At 32.1% G+C, this 19,679-nt stretch overlaps 1 protein-coding gene across 1 annotated transcript; it reads left to right on the plus strand.

Moving 5' to 3' along the window:
* Positions 1-1,077: 1,077 nt before the first annotated feature.
* On the plus strand, positions 1,078-3,655 carry LOC112523545 (flavanone 3-dioxygenase 3-like). Its single transcript, XM_025133192.1, has 3 exons — positions 1,078-1,382; positions 2,038-2,285; positions 3,039-3,655. The coding sequence occupies exons 1-3, from the start codon at positions 1,137-1,139 to the stop codon at positions 3,604-3,606; spliced, it is 1,062 nt and encodes a 353-aa protein (XP_024988960.1). The 5' UTR covers positions 1,078-1,136; the 3' UTR covers positions 3,607-3,655.
* Positions 3,656-19,679: the final 16,024 nt, after the last annotated feature.

Consider the following 19,679-nt stretch of genomic DNA (forward strand, 5'->3'; position numbering starts at 1 on the left):
ACTTGTCAGCTAAGTTAACAGGGGTAATCGGAATAGCTTCTATATACATGCAAATGGCACCACACATACGGGAGATTGCATGTGCCCCACACCCCCACCTTCAAAAACTGAAGGGTGTTGTCGTAAATTAACAATTTGTGGCATCCACCCAGGTTGTAATAAATAATTATACTTTTGGCATGCCCCAACAAAAATCGTAACAACCACCTTACTCTCTCAATAACATTGTTCAATGTATATGCATCGTTTAAATAACTAAAAAGATATTAATTACCTTTTAATTTCTAAATTAATATTAATATTAAGAATCAAAACTAAATATCATGCCTTAATTTCGTAACAACAACTTAGGGACACAAATAAGTAATTCACTTTTAAGCAAACATATATAAGATTGCTATTAATTAATAACCAAATGGTCTTTGACCTCGGTATCGTAGCCTTTGGTCTCTTACGAGGTTAGGGGTTCAAACCTCACCAAATGGGGGGATATGTAAGTTTATTTGTCATATATAAATATTATATAATTCAAAAAAAAAGATTGTTACTAATATATATGCTCATAAAAAATTTAAAACCGTTGCAAAATAACGAAAACCATTTGTTGGATCTTACTCTTTCTGTCCCAAAATAAGCATCTATAATGAAAATAATACAGATTTATGCATGCATAATTATCATATTTTTTTAGTTAACCAAATAACAACTTTACTCTTAATTTAATTTCTCTCTCTTTACAACTCTTAAATACTTGTGTATTAACTAAGGGTAAATTTGAGAATTTAGTTATTTATCTCTAAATTCAGATACTTATTTTGTAACAAACATACACAATAATATAAACATTTATTTTGGAATAAAAGTAACAGTAAAAAAATTGATTTTTTTGGATATTAATAGACACCAAAATAGTATAATATTTAGAAAAGCAAACTAGTAAGATAAAGCTTATTTTACTTGTATAGTAGAGGGACCGAACATGTACTTTTTTCCTGATAATAAGGATATGCTACACAAAGATATAGAAAATCATGTTGGATCGATATCTTGCTTATAAATAGACATTGAAGATTGGTGTAAAGATCTCATACCAAATAATTCAAATCTTGAACTTTCATTTTCAAGAATCAGAGAAAATGAAGGAACAAGGAGAAATATCAGAGGGTTCATTTACAAGTGCCATGACACTTGCCCTTCAAGGTGGCGAAAACATACCTGAACGATATGTTCTTCCTTCGTTGCAACGACCAAACCTTAGTCTCCTGGGCCACCCTTCAATCAGCCTCCCTGTCATTGATCTTTCCTCGTTGAACGATCCTTTACTTAGGTCTCAAGCCGTTGATGAAATTCATGCTGCCTGCAACAAACTCGGTTTTTTTCAGGTATGGTTCATGCAGAAGTGTGTAGTTATGGTAGAAAACTTCTTTGGCTCAGGAATGTGCATGGTTCATGCATGTCTTCTAGGCTGTATTTGTAAAAATGTCAAATATATAAAAGTGTGAAAATAAGTGGAACCCATTACGTTACTATGTGTAACGACTCATATCTTAAAGCAGCAGGCTAACCCAATAATCTCAAAGCAGCAGGGTGACCCAATAATCTCAAAATCAATGTAAAACCAGGGTGGGGCTTATAAAGAGCTACAAGTCTAATTTTCTATACATGTGGAACTGGTTGTTACAAACTCCTCGCCTAAATTCCTGACGTCCTCGACAGGCCTTCGCAACATCCTCCTTGCTCATCAACAACGTGGGATTTGCTTAAGATGTTACAAACATCTCCCTTTAGGGACTCATCATGTGCTCGATGAGGTTTGTGCCACCATTCCGATGGTACAAGAATCGTCCTTGATACCATTTGGAACACGTGCCACAATCTCCAAAAAAGCCATTGAAGAGAGAAGCTAGGTTCCAACATCTATTAATGCGACGTGAGAATTTAACAAGAAATAAGTTGAAAAAGTATTTAAATGGAAATGTAGTGCATGCATGCATGATTATTAATATGTTTAAATAACAAAATATATGTGATTTGAAGGTGATAAACCATGGGATTCCTACATCGGTAATGGAAGATGCTCTAGACACTGCCAAAGAGTTCTTCCTTTTGCCGAGCGAAGAGAAGATGCAATTTGCTTCAGCTAATGTTCGTGAGCCAGTTCGGTACGGCACCAGCATGAATCATGTGATGGATAAAGTGTTCTATTGGAGAGACTTCATCAAGCATTATGCAAATCCGATCTCAGAATGGATCCATTTATGGCCTTCTACCCCTCCAACCTACAAGTAAAAATATTAAGCTATATTCTTCTTTTACATATCAGCACGTAGATTCAAACAAAAGATTATTACGAGTCTATAAATCATGGCAGGTTACTACTATTGATATCATTACAAATTAAAAGTCACTACAACAAGATTGGGTTTCAAGGATGCCTAAAATGTCTATACCTCCTAATTGAATGTTTTATAGGACCAAACAGTAAAAAATGTTACAATAGGTTTATAAGACGCTTTTGGACATATCAACAAATTTTTTAGGATATTTTTAAAATAAAATGTCTTATTAACTATTTGACGAGACACTTTTAAGAAGTGTCATGTAGGCCAATATTTTTATAGGACATTTTCAAATCGTGTGTCTTATAAAGTTTATTCTAAAATGTCCTAGAAAACTTGTAAAACGTTCTATATATAAACTTATTGTAACACTTTAAGTTGGATATTTTATTGTTTAGTCCTATAAAAGAGTCCATTAGGATACTTTCATCATCCAATACACTCAATTTTGTTGCAGTAATTTCATTGTTAAAGGTTGTTTTAACATCTTTATTTCAAGAAGAAACGAATATATAAATGTGGGGTCGATTAACTTGATTAGAGAATAAAGATAGACCCACAAAACGAATAATGTAGAATGGAACATATATTGACATTTATTGGTTTTTATTCATGCTTTTGCCAAAAGGATATATGGTTTAGGTTGTTGATCAAGAGGTTCATATTCATTAACCATATCTGGTTGCTTAATTTGTACAGAGAAAAAATGGGAAGCTACACAAAAGCAGTGCACATATTGCAGAAGCAATTAATGGGAGTCGTTCTTGAAAGCTTAGGCTTGAATGCCAACTATTTACATCAAGACATTGAAGAAGGCTCACAAGTCATGGCTGTGAACTACTACCCTCCTTGCCCGAAACCAGATCTGGCACTCGGGATGCCATCACACTCGGATTATGGAACCCTAACCATCTTAAACCAAAGCCAACAAGGACTTGAAATCATGGACCAAGATAAAAAATGGCATTCTGTACCATTTATCCAAGGAGCATTAATAGTTCAATTGGGGGATCAACTTGAAGTAATGAGCAATGGTAGATATAAGAGTACCATTCATAGGGTAACTGTCAACATGGAGAGGAAGAGATTTTCCATTGCAAGTCTCCATAGTCTACCGATCGGAAAAAAGGTGGGACCCACACCACAGCTAGTCAACGAGCAATATCCCATTGCCTACAGAGAGGGAAGCTTTGGTGAATTTCTTGACTACATCTCTGCCAAATCTCTAACAGAAGCTAGGTACATAGACACATTGAGAATTCTGTGAACAACTGCCGGTGGTTGCAGTACAATATGAGCATGCATCAAAGAAGTCCTTACTTAAAGATCATGTTCAAACCCGATGCCCCATTCCCAGAAGCCAGAGGTGTACTGTTACTGTTAGTCTGTTATGGTGGTTTAGAATATACCATCAGTGCTCTTGAAACCAATTGCTTGATGAAGGCATCCAACGTATTTTGGGAAGTATTAGCTAATGCATAACTATCAACCATTTAAACGTTCTACTTCCATGTGGTTTACTAATTTACACCAAAGATTGTGCATGTCATCAGTGATTTCTTTACATGAATATTTAAAAGAAAGCTATCATTAAAACATGCAAGAAATCTGCAATTTTAGTGGGACATACCAATCACCAAAGATTATGAATAAGAACGGTCGTTGTCCCAAATTCCTTTTCCTCTTCATGCCCCACCAATTACTTAGAACCACATGTCGTTATTCTATTTAATTTATCATTTCATTCTCTCTCCTTGATATATGGATGGCGTTACTTCACGTGATTGATGGACAAGAAAGGAATGTGGAATTTGGAGACATCTGATTTTTCTTCAAAAATCGTATTCGAAACTTCCTTTTTTTATGAAACTTAAAGACGAATGCAACAAATATTTTTTGAACTCATCAAAAGATAGAAGCCATGAACACGAGACCATTGCGACCTACAAGCACACCGGTACCATTCAAGCTAACTGCAAACTATCCAGACAATCATCAATCTCGGTGTTCACTAGTAAATTTGTAAACCAAAAGTGCATAGCCATAAATTGAGTCTCTTTGATAGCAGTTGTTCTGAAACTTAGATCATGGTCAATCTATGAAAGATCCATCAAGACCTGAACAGGAATGCATAAATGCATATTAAAATTCAGGTACAATCAAATCAGATGACCTTTTAATCATTCCATCAATTCACATTCCTTTCATCAGATATGTTGTCATTTGAGATGACTCATTGTTCATATTAACACCCAAAAAGGCCACGGAAGTTTGAAATTCGAGGATTAATGCATTGAATTTTCGCTAAAAGTCAATTTCAGCAATAAAACTATTCTGCCTTTCTAGCAGGATTTCTAGTAATAATTAATAGCTGTGTAATTTAATATCCCTAATTAGATCATACGGCTCAATCACTTTCGCAATTTCTCTAATAAGATCTTAGTTAATCATGACAGTATTTCGCAAACAAAGACCGATTTCGACTAACAGTCAATTTCAAGCGATTTCAATCATCTGAATTACGGTTTAGATAGCAAAATCTAGATAATAAAAAAACAACCAGAATTGGTTCCAACTTACAGAAAATCTCGTCTGGAATCATATGATCTGATAAATTCCAACTTACAGAGATCTACGCTATTAGAATCTTGCGGTTCTCATACATACTCTCTGCCCTGCCTCCGGCGACTGGTTATTACGCGCAGCTCTCCAGCGAGAAATTTCTGTTATTATCCCCATACAGAGGACTCAATTGGGTCCCGCATTTTGGATATCATTCTATACATCCAACAATATAATTTAATATTAATTTCCATAATATCAATAAAATTACTATGTAATGTAATAATTATTAGAAACCAAAACTAAATTAAATTTAAAAACTGAGCATATAATATTTATATACAACAAATAAACTCATACACCATTCTCACCTTTAATAAAAAAATACTACAATAACTAAAGTATCTTTTTGTATGAAACTAAATTTTAACAAAAAAAAATAATACGTTTATTTTTATAGATATATAAATCAATAAAGCCTTATACTTATAATATTTATTATGAATTATTATAAATATTTAATTAATAATCAATATTCACTAGATATGTTTTTGTAAAAAATTAATAGTGAATTGAAAATTTCAGTTACGAACTTAACTTTCGTTATAAACCAGGAAGATATTCTTTAGGATATTCATCATGAATGGTGTAAAAAATTCACATTCATATCCATGATAATTAGGACAAATTGAAATACGTCTCCCACTCAGACTGTCTCTTGATTCACAGCGGTAATCAGATTTGCAACTAAACATTCCTCTGCTACTGAAATGTATAAATTTTTGCAACCATGTTTATAATGTCACCATACTGAAAGCAATATGCTAGCCCAGTAATTTTAAACTCATATCAAAACCATAGCAAACGCTAATTGTAGCTTATAAATTAAAACCAGTAATTTTCATTTTCTATCTATGTGGAATGAGGTTACTGATAACGTTTATAATTATTAAGTTGTAGGTTACATAGATAGCTAATAAGATTTGATCCGTCATTGATCAAATTAGCTGCAAGTCTCATTAAACTGTTAACAAACGGACCCTAAATTGAATAAGACGTTATTACGTTATGTCGTTCTTTGGATTTTGTGACATTACAATATCGAGAGCATCATTACTATCCAATTTTCATTCAATTCCCCAATATAATTTGTCACCGCATGAAAAAAAATAAGAATCATTCATCTTGTCATCGACATGTCCAGTAACTAAAAGATCATTAACTAAGAATAATACGATTCATTTAATCATCAAGATTCTACAATAACAACACCAGAATTCCCGTACTTCCCAAATTTTATAATGCAATTAGCGTTAAATTATCTATTTTTAATTAAAATACAACATAATTGCATAAAATTTATATATATATATATATATATATATATATATATTACTTTTGTTTTGAAATTTTATTTCTCAAATGCAAAATTGACAAAAAGTTTATTTTAATAAAATCAAACGTAATTAATCTGTACTTAAATATACTGTCAATGTAGTTACATGAAATATAAAAGAAATGAAAACCGAAACACAAGAATAAAAACAGATGAAGACATAATTAGTTCGAGATTATTTAACATGGATATCCAACCCGCTATGCGAGCCGACTAATCCCAGGACGATCACCTGCTTTGTAGATAGCCCGAAGTCACCGCATTTGAACCTCCGTGGCCACAAGGGGATTTTTATTCCTCCTTGGATTTGAACGTGAGACCTCCTGGTACTTTTGACCTTTGGAGCCAAGCTCAAACCAATCAGGCACCACCCTTGTGGTTCAAATCCATGTTTGTGTTATAAGAAATTAACGTAATTACATTATATATAAATAATATTCAACAATAATTACAATAGGAATATAAGAAATTAAGGTATTTGATTTATGTATGTAAATCTATCGTTAATAAAATCACATCAAATGTGAATAAAGTTGGAGCAAGAAACGAACTATCTCGAGAAACAGATATTTCTGAACGAAGAACCGAACTGTATATAAAGATATGGATGATAAGTAACAATTGTAATTAATTTACATTTTAACGCACATCATATTTCATTCAGAGATGCATAATCAAAGTACAAAGACGAATGTAATTAGTATTTATTAGGAGATAATTAGACAAAACTGAAATTAGAATAACTGAAAAACCATGAAAAAGAACAAAAACCCGTTTTTGTATCGAATAAAGTTATTGATATGGAAACAAAATCTAACTATAAGAGTTATGTTTATGGTTAATGAAACCCAAGTAATCAGTATTTAAACAGGTTTATACTGATTGACTAGGATTGACCTGGTTTAATACACAAACAAAAGTACGAAATGATAATACAGTAATTCGAAATAAAACACTTATCTTTTTTCCATTTCAAGTCTTTCTTGAGCAATTGAGGCTTCTAAAATCCCTTCTTTCTTCTCTAAATTTCTTCATTCTATGACCTTCCATATATGCATGCAAAACATATACATATATATATATATATATATATATATATATATATATATACATACATACATACATATACATACGTGTATATATGTACGTGTGTATGTATGCAAATCAAAATCTTGATAGAGAGAGACTCGAGCAATATAAAAGTTAAATGACAATGGGTGTGTGGCCAACTCACTCCAAACCTATATAAATATTGGAAGAATATTCTATAACTGTCGGATTTATACGACAATGATACACAGTTAAGAAAATAAGAAAATAGTTGAATCATATGTGACTTTATACTAACATCCCGAATAAAATCATATGTGATTGACACGATTTTACCCCTTGACTTGAGGTCGCGCCCCCTTTTCTACCCGTTAATGTAAAATCACATGTGATTTTTATATGTAATCTGACTATTTTCTTATTTTGTGTAAATATGTACCATTCTTATACGAACCTACATCTATTCTAAAATTCAGATATTTAAAAAAATACAAGTTTATCTGAATAAAATGTTGATTACGAGGAATTGTTACAGACTCTAAATGAAACCCTTCCTTTAAGAACCACATATGAGAAAGTTATTTCAGAGTTGACTCAACGATTGAGGTTAGCGGAAGGGTTCAAGTTGTTCTGTCTCCCACAAGAATAGAACTTGAACCTGTAATTTACTTAAACAAAGTCGCTTCGTTCCTTCACCCACAGAGTTGCACGTCCGAGACCAAAATGGAAGATTATTAGTTTTTAAATATAAATTACATATTACACATATTCTAATTGGTATTTAATGAACATAAATTAGTATAAATTACCAAGATATATGTTTTAAATACATATTCTAAAACATCATATCAGTGTTTGTCGGAGAAAAGGATTATACTGTAATCTGAGATGCTTGATACTTTAGTTGTATAAAATTTCGACTTAATATTCTATACAAGTATAAACACATACATACACATATGGAGGATGAATTGTGTGAAAACAAGAGTTAAGGTGAAAAGCATAAGAAGAGATCTATACCTTGCATCATTTTTAATTTCATGTCCACTCATGAATTGTGTTTTAGAAATGAATTGATCGGGTGCATCTCGATGCATCTCATTAGTGTTGACATTCAATTAGGATTGATTCAAGGATGTAGATCTTATGCTTCTCACTATAACTTTTCTTCTCACCAGAGCCTAAACCCACACATATATATAGGGTTGAGTTTCGATGAGAAGAAAATTTAAGGTGAGAAGCGTAAGAAGGGATCTCCACCCTTGTTCATCTTTAATCTCAAACCACCCATGAATCGCGCTTAATACGGGGATTGATCCGGTGCATCTCATCCTAATGTGCATCCAAGGGTAAAGATCTCTTTTTACTAATCTCAATTTAACTGTCCTTCTCATCTGAACCCAACTCTTATTTTTACAAATCTAACACTTAATACAAACTTGTATATAAGTTTTACGATTGTTTCATATATAAAACGTTTAGAACAGTTTGTTTTCATAAAAAAAAGTCATGAACGTTTCACATATGAAATAAAATTGATTTTTTACACGTATTGTTTCATATGTGAAACAATATATTAAATTGGTTTGTAAGTATGTACGAGTTATTGGCTTTGTAAATGATTATACATACATGCATACATGCATACATACATACATACACACACACACATACATACATGCATACATACATACATACACACACACACATACATACATACACACATACATACATACATACATGCATGCATGCATGCATACATACATACATACATACATGCATACATATATATATATATATATATATATATATATATATATATATATTGGCGAAAGATCGTGTGAGAAAGAGAATTAAGTTGAGAAGCGTAAGAAATGATCTGAACCTTTGATCACCTTTAATCTCAAACTCACCTATGAATCGCGCTTGATACAGGGACTGATATGTTGTATCTCATCTCGGTGCATCTCATCCTAATGTGTATCCAAAGGTGGAGATCCCTTACACTTCTCACCTTGACTCTCCTTCTCACCAGAACCCAACCCTACATACATATAGGGTTAAGTTCCTGTGAGAATGAAAGTTATAGTGACAAACGTTAGAAGAGATTTTTACCATTGAATCAATTCCAATTGAATGTCAACACTAATGAGGTGCACCAAGATGTACCAGATCAATTCTTTTCTAAAGCGCAATTCATGGGTGGGCGTTGGATTAAAAATAATCAAGGGTTCAGATCTCTTCTTACGCTTCTCACCATAATTTTCCTTCTCACATGATCCTTCACCTATACATATATATATATAAAGGACAAACCCATAAATTTTCTCAAACAATCGTACCATTTGACTATAAGAAACAAATATAGGAAAAATAATTCAAACACTGGCGCCATTTGACTGTAAGAAACAAATACGTGAACTTTTTTCAAACGACGGCACCATTTGGCTAAGAAAATGACACTAACACGATTCGAGCTTGGTCTAGGGTGAAAGAAAAGCGTTGCAAACCAAATATACCAAAATAAAACTTGATCACATTATAGTTTCAAAATATACACGATGACACACAACAAATTAATACAATTGTACACTTTACAAATATAATTTTTTTACCCTTCGACGAAATAATAATATAGTGACACGTGTCAGCATTTACACCACTATAAAAATACGGATTGTATGATAATAGTAGTTACAATGAGAAGGGAGAATAAGTAATAATATTATTATAGGAAAAATGTGTGCCATTTTTGTCTTTTTTTGTGAAGTATGCAATGAGTTTATTATTTATAGTGAACTTTTTATTAAAAGGGTGTATACAAAACTATAAGCAGCTGGAACCTTGTATTTTAGTTGATGATTGAATACCCATGGTATTGTCTTATCAAACCCTGCACATGCATCATTACTTCATTATATGGGCAACTCTCAATTTTCAAATATTGTCAGGGAATTTTGATTAAAAAAATAATAAAATAAAAAAGGAAGTTGTAATTATTTTGAGAAACCTCAAAAAAAAATATGCATTTATTTTAATGTTAAATTTAATGGTTGCAAATACATGAAAAGTAAGTGTGGTGGTAGTTGTGGTTATTTGTCTTATATGGATAAATTAGGAGTGTTCATCTAAACCGTTAAATCGTTGTTCACACTGTGCCATAAAGCATAGTTTGGAAATTTCGAGGTGTGATTTGTATTTTTACTTACGGAACTGTAATTTGTGGTGTAGGTTGCAGTTTAAGTTACCAATGCAGTTCTAACGGCATTGTACCGCACACTTGTGATGGTCAAAAATCGGTCCTGAGCCAGTCCTAAGATTTCTCATAACCGGCTATAACCGGTCCCGGTCGAATAGATGAAGACCGGTCAGGCTAGTTTATAACCGGTTATGGGCGCCGGTTCCAGTCCTAGTTCCAACCAGTCCCACCCTCACAAAAATATTTTTAAATTTTTTTAATGATATATATTTTTGTTACATTATTAATTTTGCCGTAAGAGTCACTCAAATACACTTTAAAAATACGTTTCATTACGAAAATTGTGAACATTTTTTGCGTTTTTTGTGAATTGAGAACTTTGTATGTAAATCTCTCAACCTTGTTACATATTTATAGTGTTTAGAGGCCAAAAAATACAACAACAAAAAAAAAAGTAAAAAACGGCTAGTTAACGACTATATTTAAAAAAAATATCATTTTTTTAAAATATTTCGGGTCGGGCCGGGCCGGTCCATAACCGATCCTAGTCCCACAATTCCAACAAAAACCATAACCAATCCCGGGCCGGTCCTAGTTGCGGTCCTCCGACAATCCTGGGCCATCAGGGCCAGTTTGGCCATCACTACCGCGCACACACATATATAATAACAATAGGGCTAATTTTTGTGTAATATTTTTAGTTTGAAGCTAATTTTTTTACTTTTTTGAACGTTTTAAGTTATATCGTATGGATTTGAAAATATGTCATATTTATTTGTTTAGACTACAGTCAAGTTATCGTTGATTTTATGATGAAATTTAATTTTTATAAATTATTGTTATTGTAGACGTAAAGTGTGTTAGGTACAAATCGTAATTCGGTGTAGTTTTTGAGGTTTGACTTGAAACCACACCGTGAACACTTCTAGATTTTTATTTTTATTTTTAACAGCAAAAAAAAAAGAATATTAAGAAAAAAGCTTCGACACGGCCATCACCCCCTCCCAAACACCCTGAACACTTCTAGATGGAAAGGAAGATCTTTAAACTATTCATAAGTTGCAAATCCCGGAGTTGATGGTTTTTTTAATTATCATCGGTTTTTCAAAACAAAAACCCGTGCATACATTAATTGTTGGTTGTGATTAAGGGGGTGTTTGGGATTGCTTATAAAAGCTGCATTTTAACTTATTTCAGTCTGACACCGGTGATAAGTTGTTTTCTGGTGTTTTGATGAGAAATAAAAAACTGCTTATACCGGTGCCAAACCGGTAATAAGTTGTTTTTGATAAGTTAATCCTTCATAACTTATGAAAAACTGCTTATTACCAGTTTACAATTTTAACCCTGTTTTATTTAACTCCGATTTGATATCACATAAGTTAATAAGCACTTTTACGAAAAAGCATAAGTTGTTTTAAATAAGCAATCCCAAACACCCCCTAATTTTTTTTTTAATTCAAATAAAAATGAGAAAAAATAACAAATTTAATATTAATTTGAAAAACAAGAAAGAAAAAAAGTTTCATAAAGGAAAAAGTGAAAAAAAACAAAAGCTTTTGTAATACGCGTGACCTATTTGAGGGTCCGGGATACCTTGGATCATCTCGAGGTCGGGGCTGGTTTCAAACTGGTTTGAATGTTATTTCGTCAGTTCACAAGTAATTCTGTAACAATTCACCCTTTTGGGAACTTATAGTCCTCGTCGATTACACCAGTTTAGTTTCCAACTCTGTTACCATCTGTAACATTTTTAGACTAACTGCACTAGAGATTGTTGTTGTTTTGTCCATATATATAGACTCATGATTTTTAAGTGTGTCTGGTAAATGATAAATGAGATATCCAGTCATATATAAAACAACATTAATTTCCCTCCACAATCGATGTAAGATCTTACATATTTAATGATTCTATTGATTTGAGTTTGAGGCGTTACGGTTCTGTGGTTGACACCGACCTCAAATTGAAAAATATTTAAAAAGATTAATTATAATTAATTTAATTTAGGGGTTGTTTGTTTACCTCTTAATAGTTTCATTAAGAGAAAACATTTGAATCGTTAAAAGGTGAATCTTGTTTGGCAAAAAAAAAATATGCCTCTCACTGGTTCTAAAAACCTCTGAATGATTTTGTATCTTAGACCTCCCTTAACCATTAAGCGCCCTAATTTCATTGTAAACAATTATATTTCTTTTTGCATTATATCATGAAACATGGGCGGACCTGATGTGGTAACATGGGTGGCACGTGCCACCGTATTATTTCGCCGCCGAAGGGTAAAAAATTTAGGTTTGTTAACGGTGCCACCGTATCGTTTTAAAAGGTGCTACTGTATCGTTTTAGAAGGTGCTACCGTATTTTCCTGAAATCCAAATGGTGCAACTAAAACTCAAACAAAACAAAGCCCAAATAACCAAAACCATACTTTTTGTAATTATTTTTTGGTATATATTGACCGTTTTCAGAAGATGAAGACGCGTCGGGTACAAGTTTAGGAGTTGTTTATCGGTACTTAGGGCTGTAAACGAACCGAACAAACATGAACGGAGGCTTGTTCATGTTCGTTCGTTTAACTTAACCGAACAAACGAACGAACACGAATGGTAAACGAACAAAAATCTTTGTATTCGTGTTCGTTCGTTTAGAAATAAGGTGCGTTTGTGTTCGTTTATGTTCGTTCGTAAACATGCTAAACGAACGGGCTAAACGAACATAAATAAATATTATTTGAATTCAAAGTAAATAAATAAAAGATAATATATTAAACTTAATATATAAACGAATATAAACGAACATAAACGAACGAATATAAACGAACATAAACGAACGGTAAATGAACGAACGAGACTCTTGTTCAAGTTCGTTCGTTTAACTAAACGAACAAAAAAATAGTTCATGTTCGTTCATTTATTAAATAAGCGAATTTCCCGCCGAACGGTTCGCTGAACGTTCGGTTTATTTACAGCCCTGTCGTTATATAAAAACCATATTTTTTATAATTATTTTTAGATGTATATTATACTATATTAATTATATGGTGCCACCGTTTGAAAATTTTTCTGGGTCCGTCTCTGTCATGAAAGTCTCTTAATCATTCTCGCCATTTAATTATTCTATATCAAATCATTTAATAACTGTCAAACAGCCTCTTACTTATTATAAATTAGCCGGTATTTGTTTTTGTCTTTTGTTAAGTTTTTCTAAATAGAAAAAAGAGAGATGTCAACGTAAAAAGCGACTTGCGATTACAAGGGTGCATGCATATGTTCTATGAATAGAATTTTATGGGTTTTTAAATTTAATATATTTACTTCGGATAGAAAATTTAAAAAAAAAGATAACGAATAAATAAATTTATTGTTTAATATGAAAAATAAAATAAAAAATTAAACTCCACAAGTGGGCTCGATTATTTTTGGACGAGTTGAACTATATTTGTCGAATAGCTTGGTGGGGAAAAAAAATTGTATCACCAAAATAAGTGGAGCATGAGAAACGAGGATGTGACGGAAATTAAAAAATTACTGATTTACCCTTAATATTAATGTGAAATTTATTTTAATGATCACCAACCACTCGTAGCCAGCGCCTATAACCTCCACCTTCTCTTTCACTATAACAACCTCCTCCACCAATGTTGACCACTGCCACCTATCACCACCACAACTACAACCATCGGCCACCTCCACCTCTACCTCCACCATAACAACCAGGGGCGAATGCATGTGATAGATGTTGGGGTCCTGGGCCCCCAACAAAATCAAGTCTACAAAGCCCATTTTTTTTATTTTACTTATAATTTTTATGTTTATCTAACCAGACCCCAATAAAATAAACATGAAAGCCGATTGGCTTTTTTCACCTGTTGTAGTCAAATGGAAATGGTAGGTTAGGCAAATGGAAAAAGTAGTCCGTGACCTCAATTTTACCTAAAAATCCATCCGGTTGAAATGTCATTTTATACTTGAAATTTGAAATTAGCATGAGTAGAACCTTTTAGTTAAAATTATGATTGAAATATAACCACTTTCTACATAATATCGACACCAATTATGGTAATGGATAATTGGATATGGTTTAACAACGGACAACTAGTTATTTAGCATCACTTGTCAAGGATAAAGTAGAAAGAAACAAATCCACTAAACAATTTGTCTACAAAATTATATCATCCCCCCTACAATATTTTTTTCTACATCCGCCACTGATAACAACCACCACCCTAGATACCACTACCACCTCTACCTCCATTACATCGGCCTTAACTATCTTCTCCACCATTGTCCATTGCCACCACCATCAGCACCACCACTGTCCACCATCTTCACGTCTTCCATCGTGATCGTCACCCATCAACCACCACCGCTTCTACCTTCACCATTGTTGTTGCTGCAGCAACCTCCATTTAATCTTTGTCAATTCATAAGGATTTTTCAAATCGAATAAAACCTATTTTTTTTCATCATACGAACCAACTTTTTCAAACTACTATCAATTATATCAAAATTTTCATTCAGTTTGGTACTATTATATATATATATATATATACACACACACGTATATGAAAATTGTGTAAAAATATTTATAAATTAAATTATTTAAATAGTTACTTAACTTTGTGTTATTTATAACCATTATATGATGTATAAAAATCAACATTTTTTATGGGCAATTTGTTTAGTCTTTGTCCAATCTAGTCCTAATCATACCAAACACAGACAGACAACTTGTCATGTCCGCTTCTATCATTTTGTCATGTTCATTTTAGTCCAATCATAGCAGCATAACAAATGCTATCTTCGTGTCCATTCGTTTAATTTTACGAAACAAATCTTATTTATGTTCATTTATAGCCAATCGGCAAGTTCAAATTAACCAAAACATATTAACAAATTCGGGAAAAAAAAAACCCAACAATTTTAACATATTTTTATAAATATGTGTATTTTTTTCGTTTTAAATTATTTGAGTTTTTAAAAAAAAAAATTGTATGTATTGCCCATTTCGATATATTAAACACATTACGACCTTGACCCCTGTTATTTTGAGGTCATATCTAGTATTCAGAGTTTGCCTCGATTTGGTACCGCTCTCGCGGCCCGCACCGAAACAGTGTTTTACCCCTAGATGTCCAGTCAATTGCTGCGCCTCAACGGATCTTTTTATCAATCACTTTTGCTACATTTACTTTGATGTCATGATGTAATTTTCATTTATAAAAAAATGGTTTTCGGTCTTTTCAGGATTGACAACTTATCTTATATTGAGAGAAAATGAAATATATAAGCTTGTGAGCTCATATAAATAGGACGCGGTTATGACAACTCATCCTACATAAATAAAAATGATATTTGTGAATTTTTAACAATATTTAAGTTGTCGGTTACTTATAATTTCTATCATGGTTTTATGAGTCAGCTTGCTACTTTACGTATATGGCATTATAAGTTGGTATCAAAGTCGATCAGTGTATGTGTATCATCCCCATAGTGAGGCAAAACCTTATCAAACACAATAAGTCCTTACAAACGGTGTTCGTTAATATCATATTAAATCAAGATTCTAAATTGCGTGACACGTGACGTGGCGGTGAAGTCAAGTCTTATGAGTCACAACGAAGCCACTGTAGTTTTTAAAGCATGACTTATGGTGGTAACTTTCTTACCATATATAATATTATATATATAAGTTACGTTATATATTAAAAACTAACAAATAAGATATATGATAAAAAGATATGAAAATCAAAAACCTCGTTTAGGTCACAACATGCCACATGCTTAACATGACGTGAGACATAAGCCTTGAACCACGACACTGTTGCGGCAATGCATTAATTAAGAAATTGTTTGATACTCTTGATGAAAACGTTAGGAATTGAAAGTAGAACGTTTTTGACAATTTATCATATATTGATAAAAGAAAATGAAATTAAATAAACCATAAGGGTGGTGTCTGATTGGTTTGAGTTTGGTTCCAAAGGTCAAAAGTTTCAGGAGGTCCCAAGTTCAAATCTAAGGAGGAATAAAAATCTCATTGTGGCCATGGAGGTTCAAATGCGGTGACCCCGGGTTATTTGCAAAACAGGTGGTCGTCCTGGGATTAGTCGGCTCGCATACCAGGTTAGATATCCAGGTTGATAAAAAAAAATGAAATACGTAACCATTTAAATGTGTGAAATTAGTCAGTACGTGTAAATTAACCCGCAAATCCACGACAATTATTGCTATGTACATGCATCGACTCGTTTTGGGATCAATTTGTCAACAATACTTTGGTTTTTTGTGCCACAAGTTGAAAGTAACATAACACATTGGTAACAAACATTACATAATAATGGCCAAATTGATTAAATAAAATAATGAAAATAAATAAAAACCAGCCGATGGTTTTGGATTCCATTTATAGAATTTTCTTGCCACTAGTATATATTAAATAGTTTCTTTTTTACGGGTTATATTTTACTATTTTTAGAAATGTCATATACAATAGTATAGTTATCGTATGAATAGATATATATAATTCAAAATACTGTTACGTATTTTGGTTTTAAGTTAATTTTATTTTGGGAAATGCCGGGTTAAACTGGTATTTTTATATTCATCAGTAACGTTAAAAGTTTTGAGAGAAATTATAACGAGATATTACTTTCTTATTGTTGGATTTTAATAATAAGTAATTGATTTGTTAAACGTAAAGTTTAAATTGTATATGATTAATTTGCCAAAAAATTGAATAGACTGGGGTAGTTTACTATTTATCAAATACTTACCCGGTAAGTCTTTACTAGGCATGAGAATGGGGCGGGGACCGATCAATCCCCGTCTCTGTCCTCGTCCCTATCCCCAATTTCTTATCTCTATCACCGTCCCTGTCCCCATCCCCGCTGGGGAATATAATCACATCTCCATCCTCATCCCCAATGGGGAAACATAAATTTTTTTTTTCCCGTTTATGTAAGTTATTTTAAATTAAATATATAAGAGACCATACATGTTTAAATCTCAAACACTTTCACTAAACCTAAAACCAAAATTAATTTAATTTAATACAAAAAAACCACAACATCATATAAAAACTATTAACCTAAAACAAAAAAAGAAATCAATTTAATCCAAAAAAAACTTAAAATCACATGTACCAAAAAATATTAAGTAATATAAAACCATATCGAGTAATATATAAAACTTATCGAGTAATTGTATTTTGACTTGACATCCAAAATATTACATATTAACATCCAAAAAATAACAATTTTAGATTATAAACCTAGTTAGGAAATAGGAATGTATGAATTATCGCTTTAATTGAAATAAATAATATATATATATATATATATATATATATATGTATATGTATGTGTGTGTATATAATTTATTAATTGATATACATATATATATATATATATATATATATAACAGGTACGGGGCGGGGAGTACGATACCCGTCCCCGGTTTGAGACAAATGGGGATCCCCGTCCCCGACCGCGGCAGGTGGACCGGGTTCCCCGATGGGTCGGAGGCCATTCCCGTGCCTAGTCTTTACCGAACACTTACCCTACCGCATAAACATAATAGAGATCGAGAATCTTAACCGGTAAGAACGATGACAAAGACCGAGAGTCCTACTCAATAAGTGAGAGTGACGACTCTTATCCGAACATTTATCGGATAAATTGTTGTATTAGATGCCATCATGATGAACTAGAATCTTAGCTAATAAAGTAAGTAAAAATATTGATTCTTATTTGTAAACATTCTTTTTTGTGATGAGATAGACAAAGTGAATATGTATTTTCAATTCTCATTTTGTTAGGATTTAGATACCGTTTTAATTATGTTGATAAGATTGAATATTATTTTAAGTTTTTCAAAACATTTTAATGTAATATTTATTGAATATTTATCAGGTTCAAGTTCGGATCTTGCGGAAGATCCTCATCTTGTTAGGTTTAGATACACACAAAAATTTCCGTCTCTAACCATTAAATAAAATAATAATATACAAACTCTTGGATTTTTTAAATTTAATTATAAAAAAACACATATTAATAAATAATTTTCTTTCTATCATGGTTTATTATTTTGAATGGCGAATAACGTATATCGAAATTTCTTAAACACGATATAGGATTTATGTCGATATGTGATTACTTTGTGCATTTTCTTGGATTTTATTATATTATTGATTCAACGTTTGGGCTTTTCGAGATTTGTTCCTAGACTGATGAGTCCAACATATATATATATATATATATGATTTTTACCATATTGCATGAGCTTATGCTGTAATTTGGCAATAACTTCTTCTTGAGCTTTAATCATTTACTCAGGATATGTTTTTGACATGTCTGAAAAAGTTTTTACTTCTTCGGGCTCTATGTAAAAATCGAAACGAAGCAATAAAAATTATAGCCTTCAAAATCCTATGAGTTACTAAACCCCTTCTCTCTATCTCTCTAAATTATTTTTACTCTTCCTTTTCATTTCAGTACCTCATATCATATCCCTTACTATAAATATAAAAAAAAAAAAAAATTCTCCACTGCACATACTCTCCCTACTTCAACACCGTCAAACTTGATATAAACCTTATAATAACAGATATGTTAAAAAACCTCAAACACGAAAATGTAAATGTTTTATTTGTGGAGATGAAAAACATTTAGCTAATAAATGTCCCAATAAAAATAAAAATACAGAAAGAAGTAATTTAATAGAACAAATAGGAGATTACAATATAGAATTAGTAGAAACAGATAACTCTGATAATGAATCAATATACAGCATATATAGTGATGAGGATAAATCACTTACAAAAATTACATATACATATGTTATCCCATTATTTTTTCCTCTAATATGTTCAAAATTTATTTTGTATCCACATCCTTGTATAATATTTTGTAAATTAATCCATCGTGTCCTATTACCTTTTTTGCTTTGATTATTTTTTATAAAGCGAACTATAGCTTCGCGGTCAATAATATAGAAAGAAAATTGATGCACCTCATAAAGAAGAAAATAAAATGGCTCAAGAATATAAAGAACAAACATTTATACAAACTACATTTTTGGTATCAACGGAGGTATAACAATCAATAGGAATTTTATTACTTTAAGTACGATTC

The sequence above is a fragment of the Cynara cardunculus genome (assembly GCF_001531365.2).
Source record: "Cynara cardunculus var. scolymus isolate 2C chromosome LG 12, CcrdV1, whole genome shotgun sequence".
Lineage (NCBI taxonomy): Eukaryota > Viridiplantae > Streptophyta > Magnoliopsida > Asterales > Asteraceae > Cynara > Cynara cardunculus.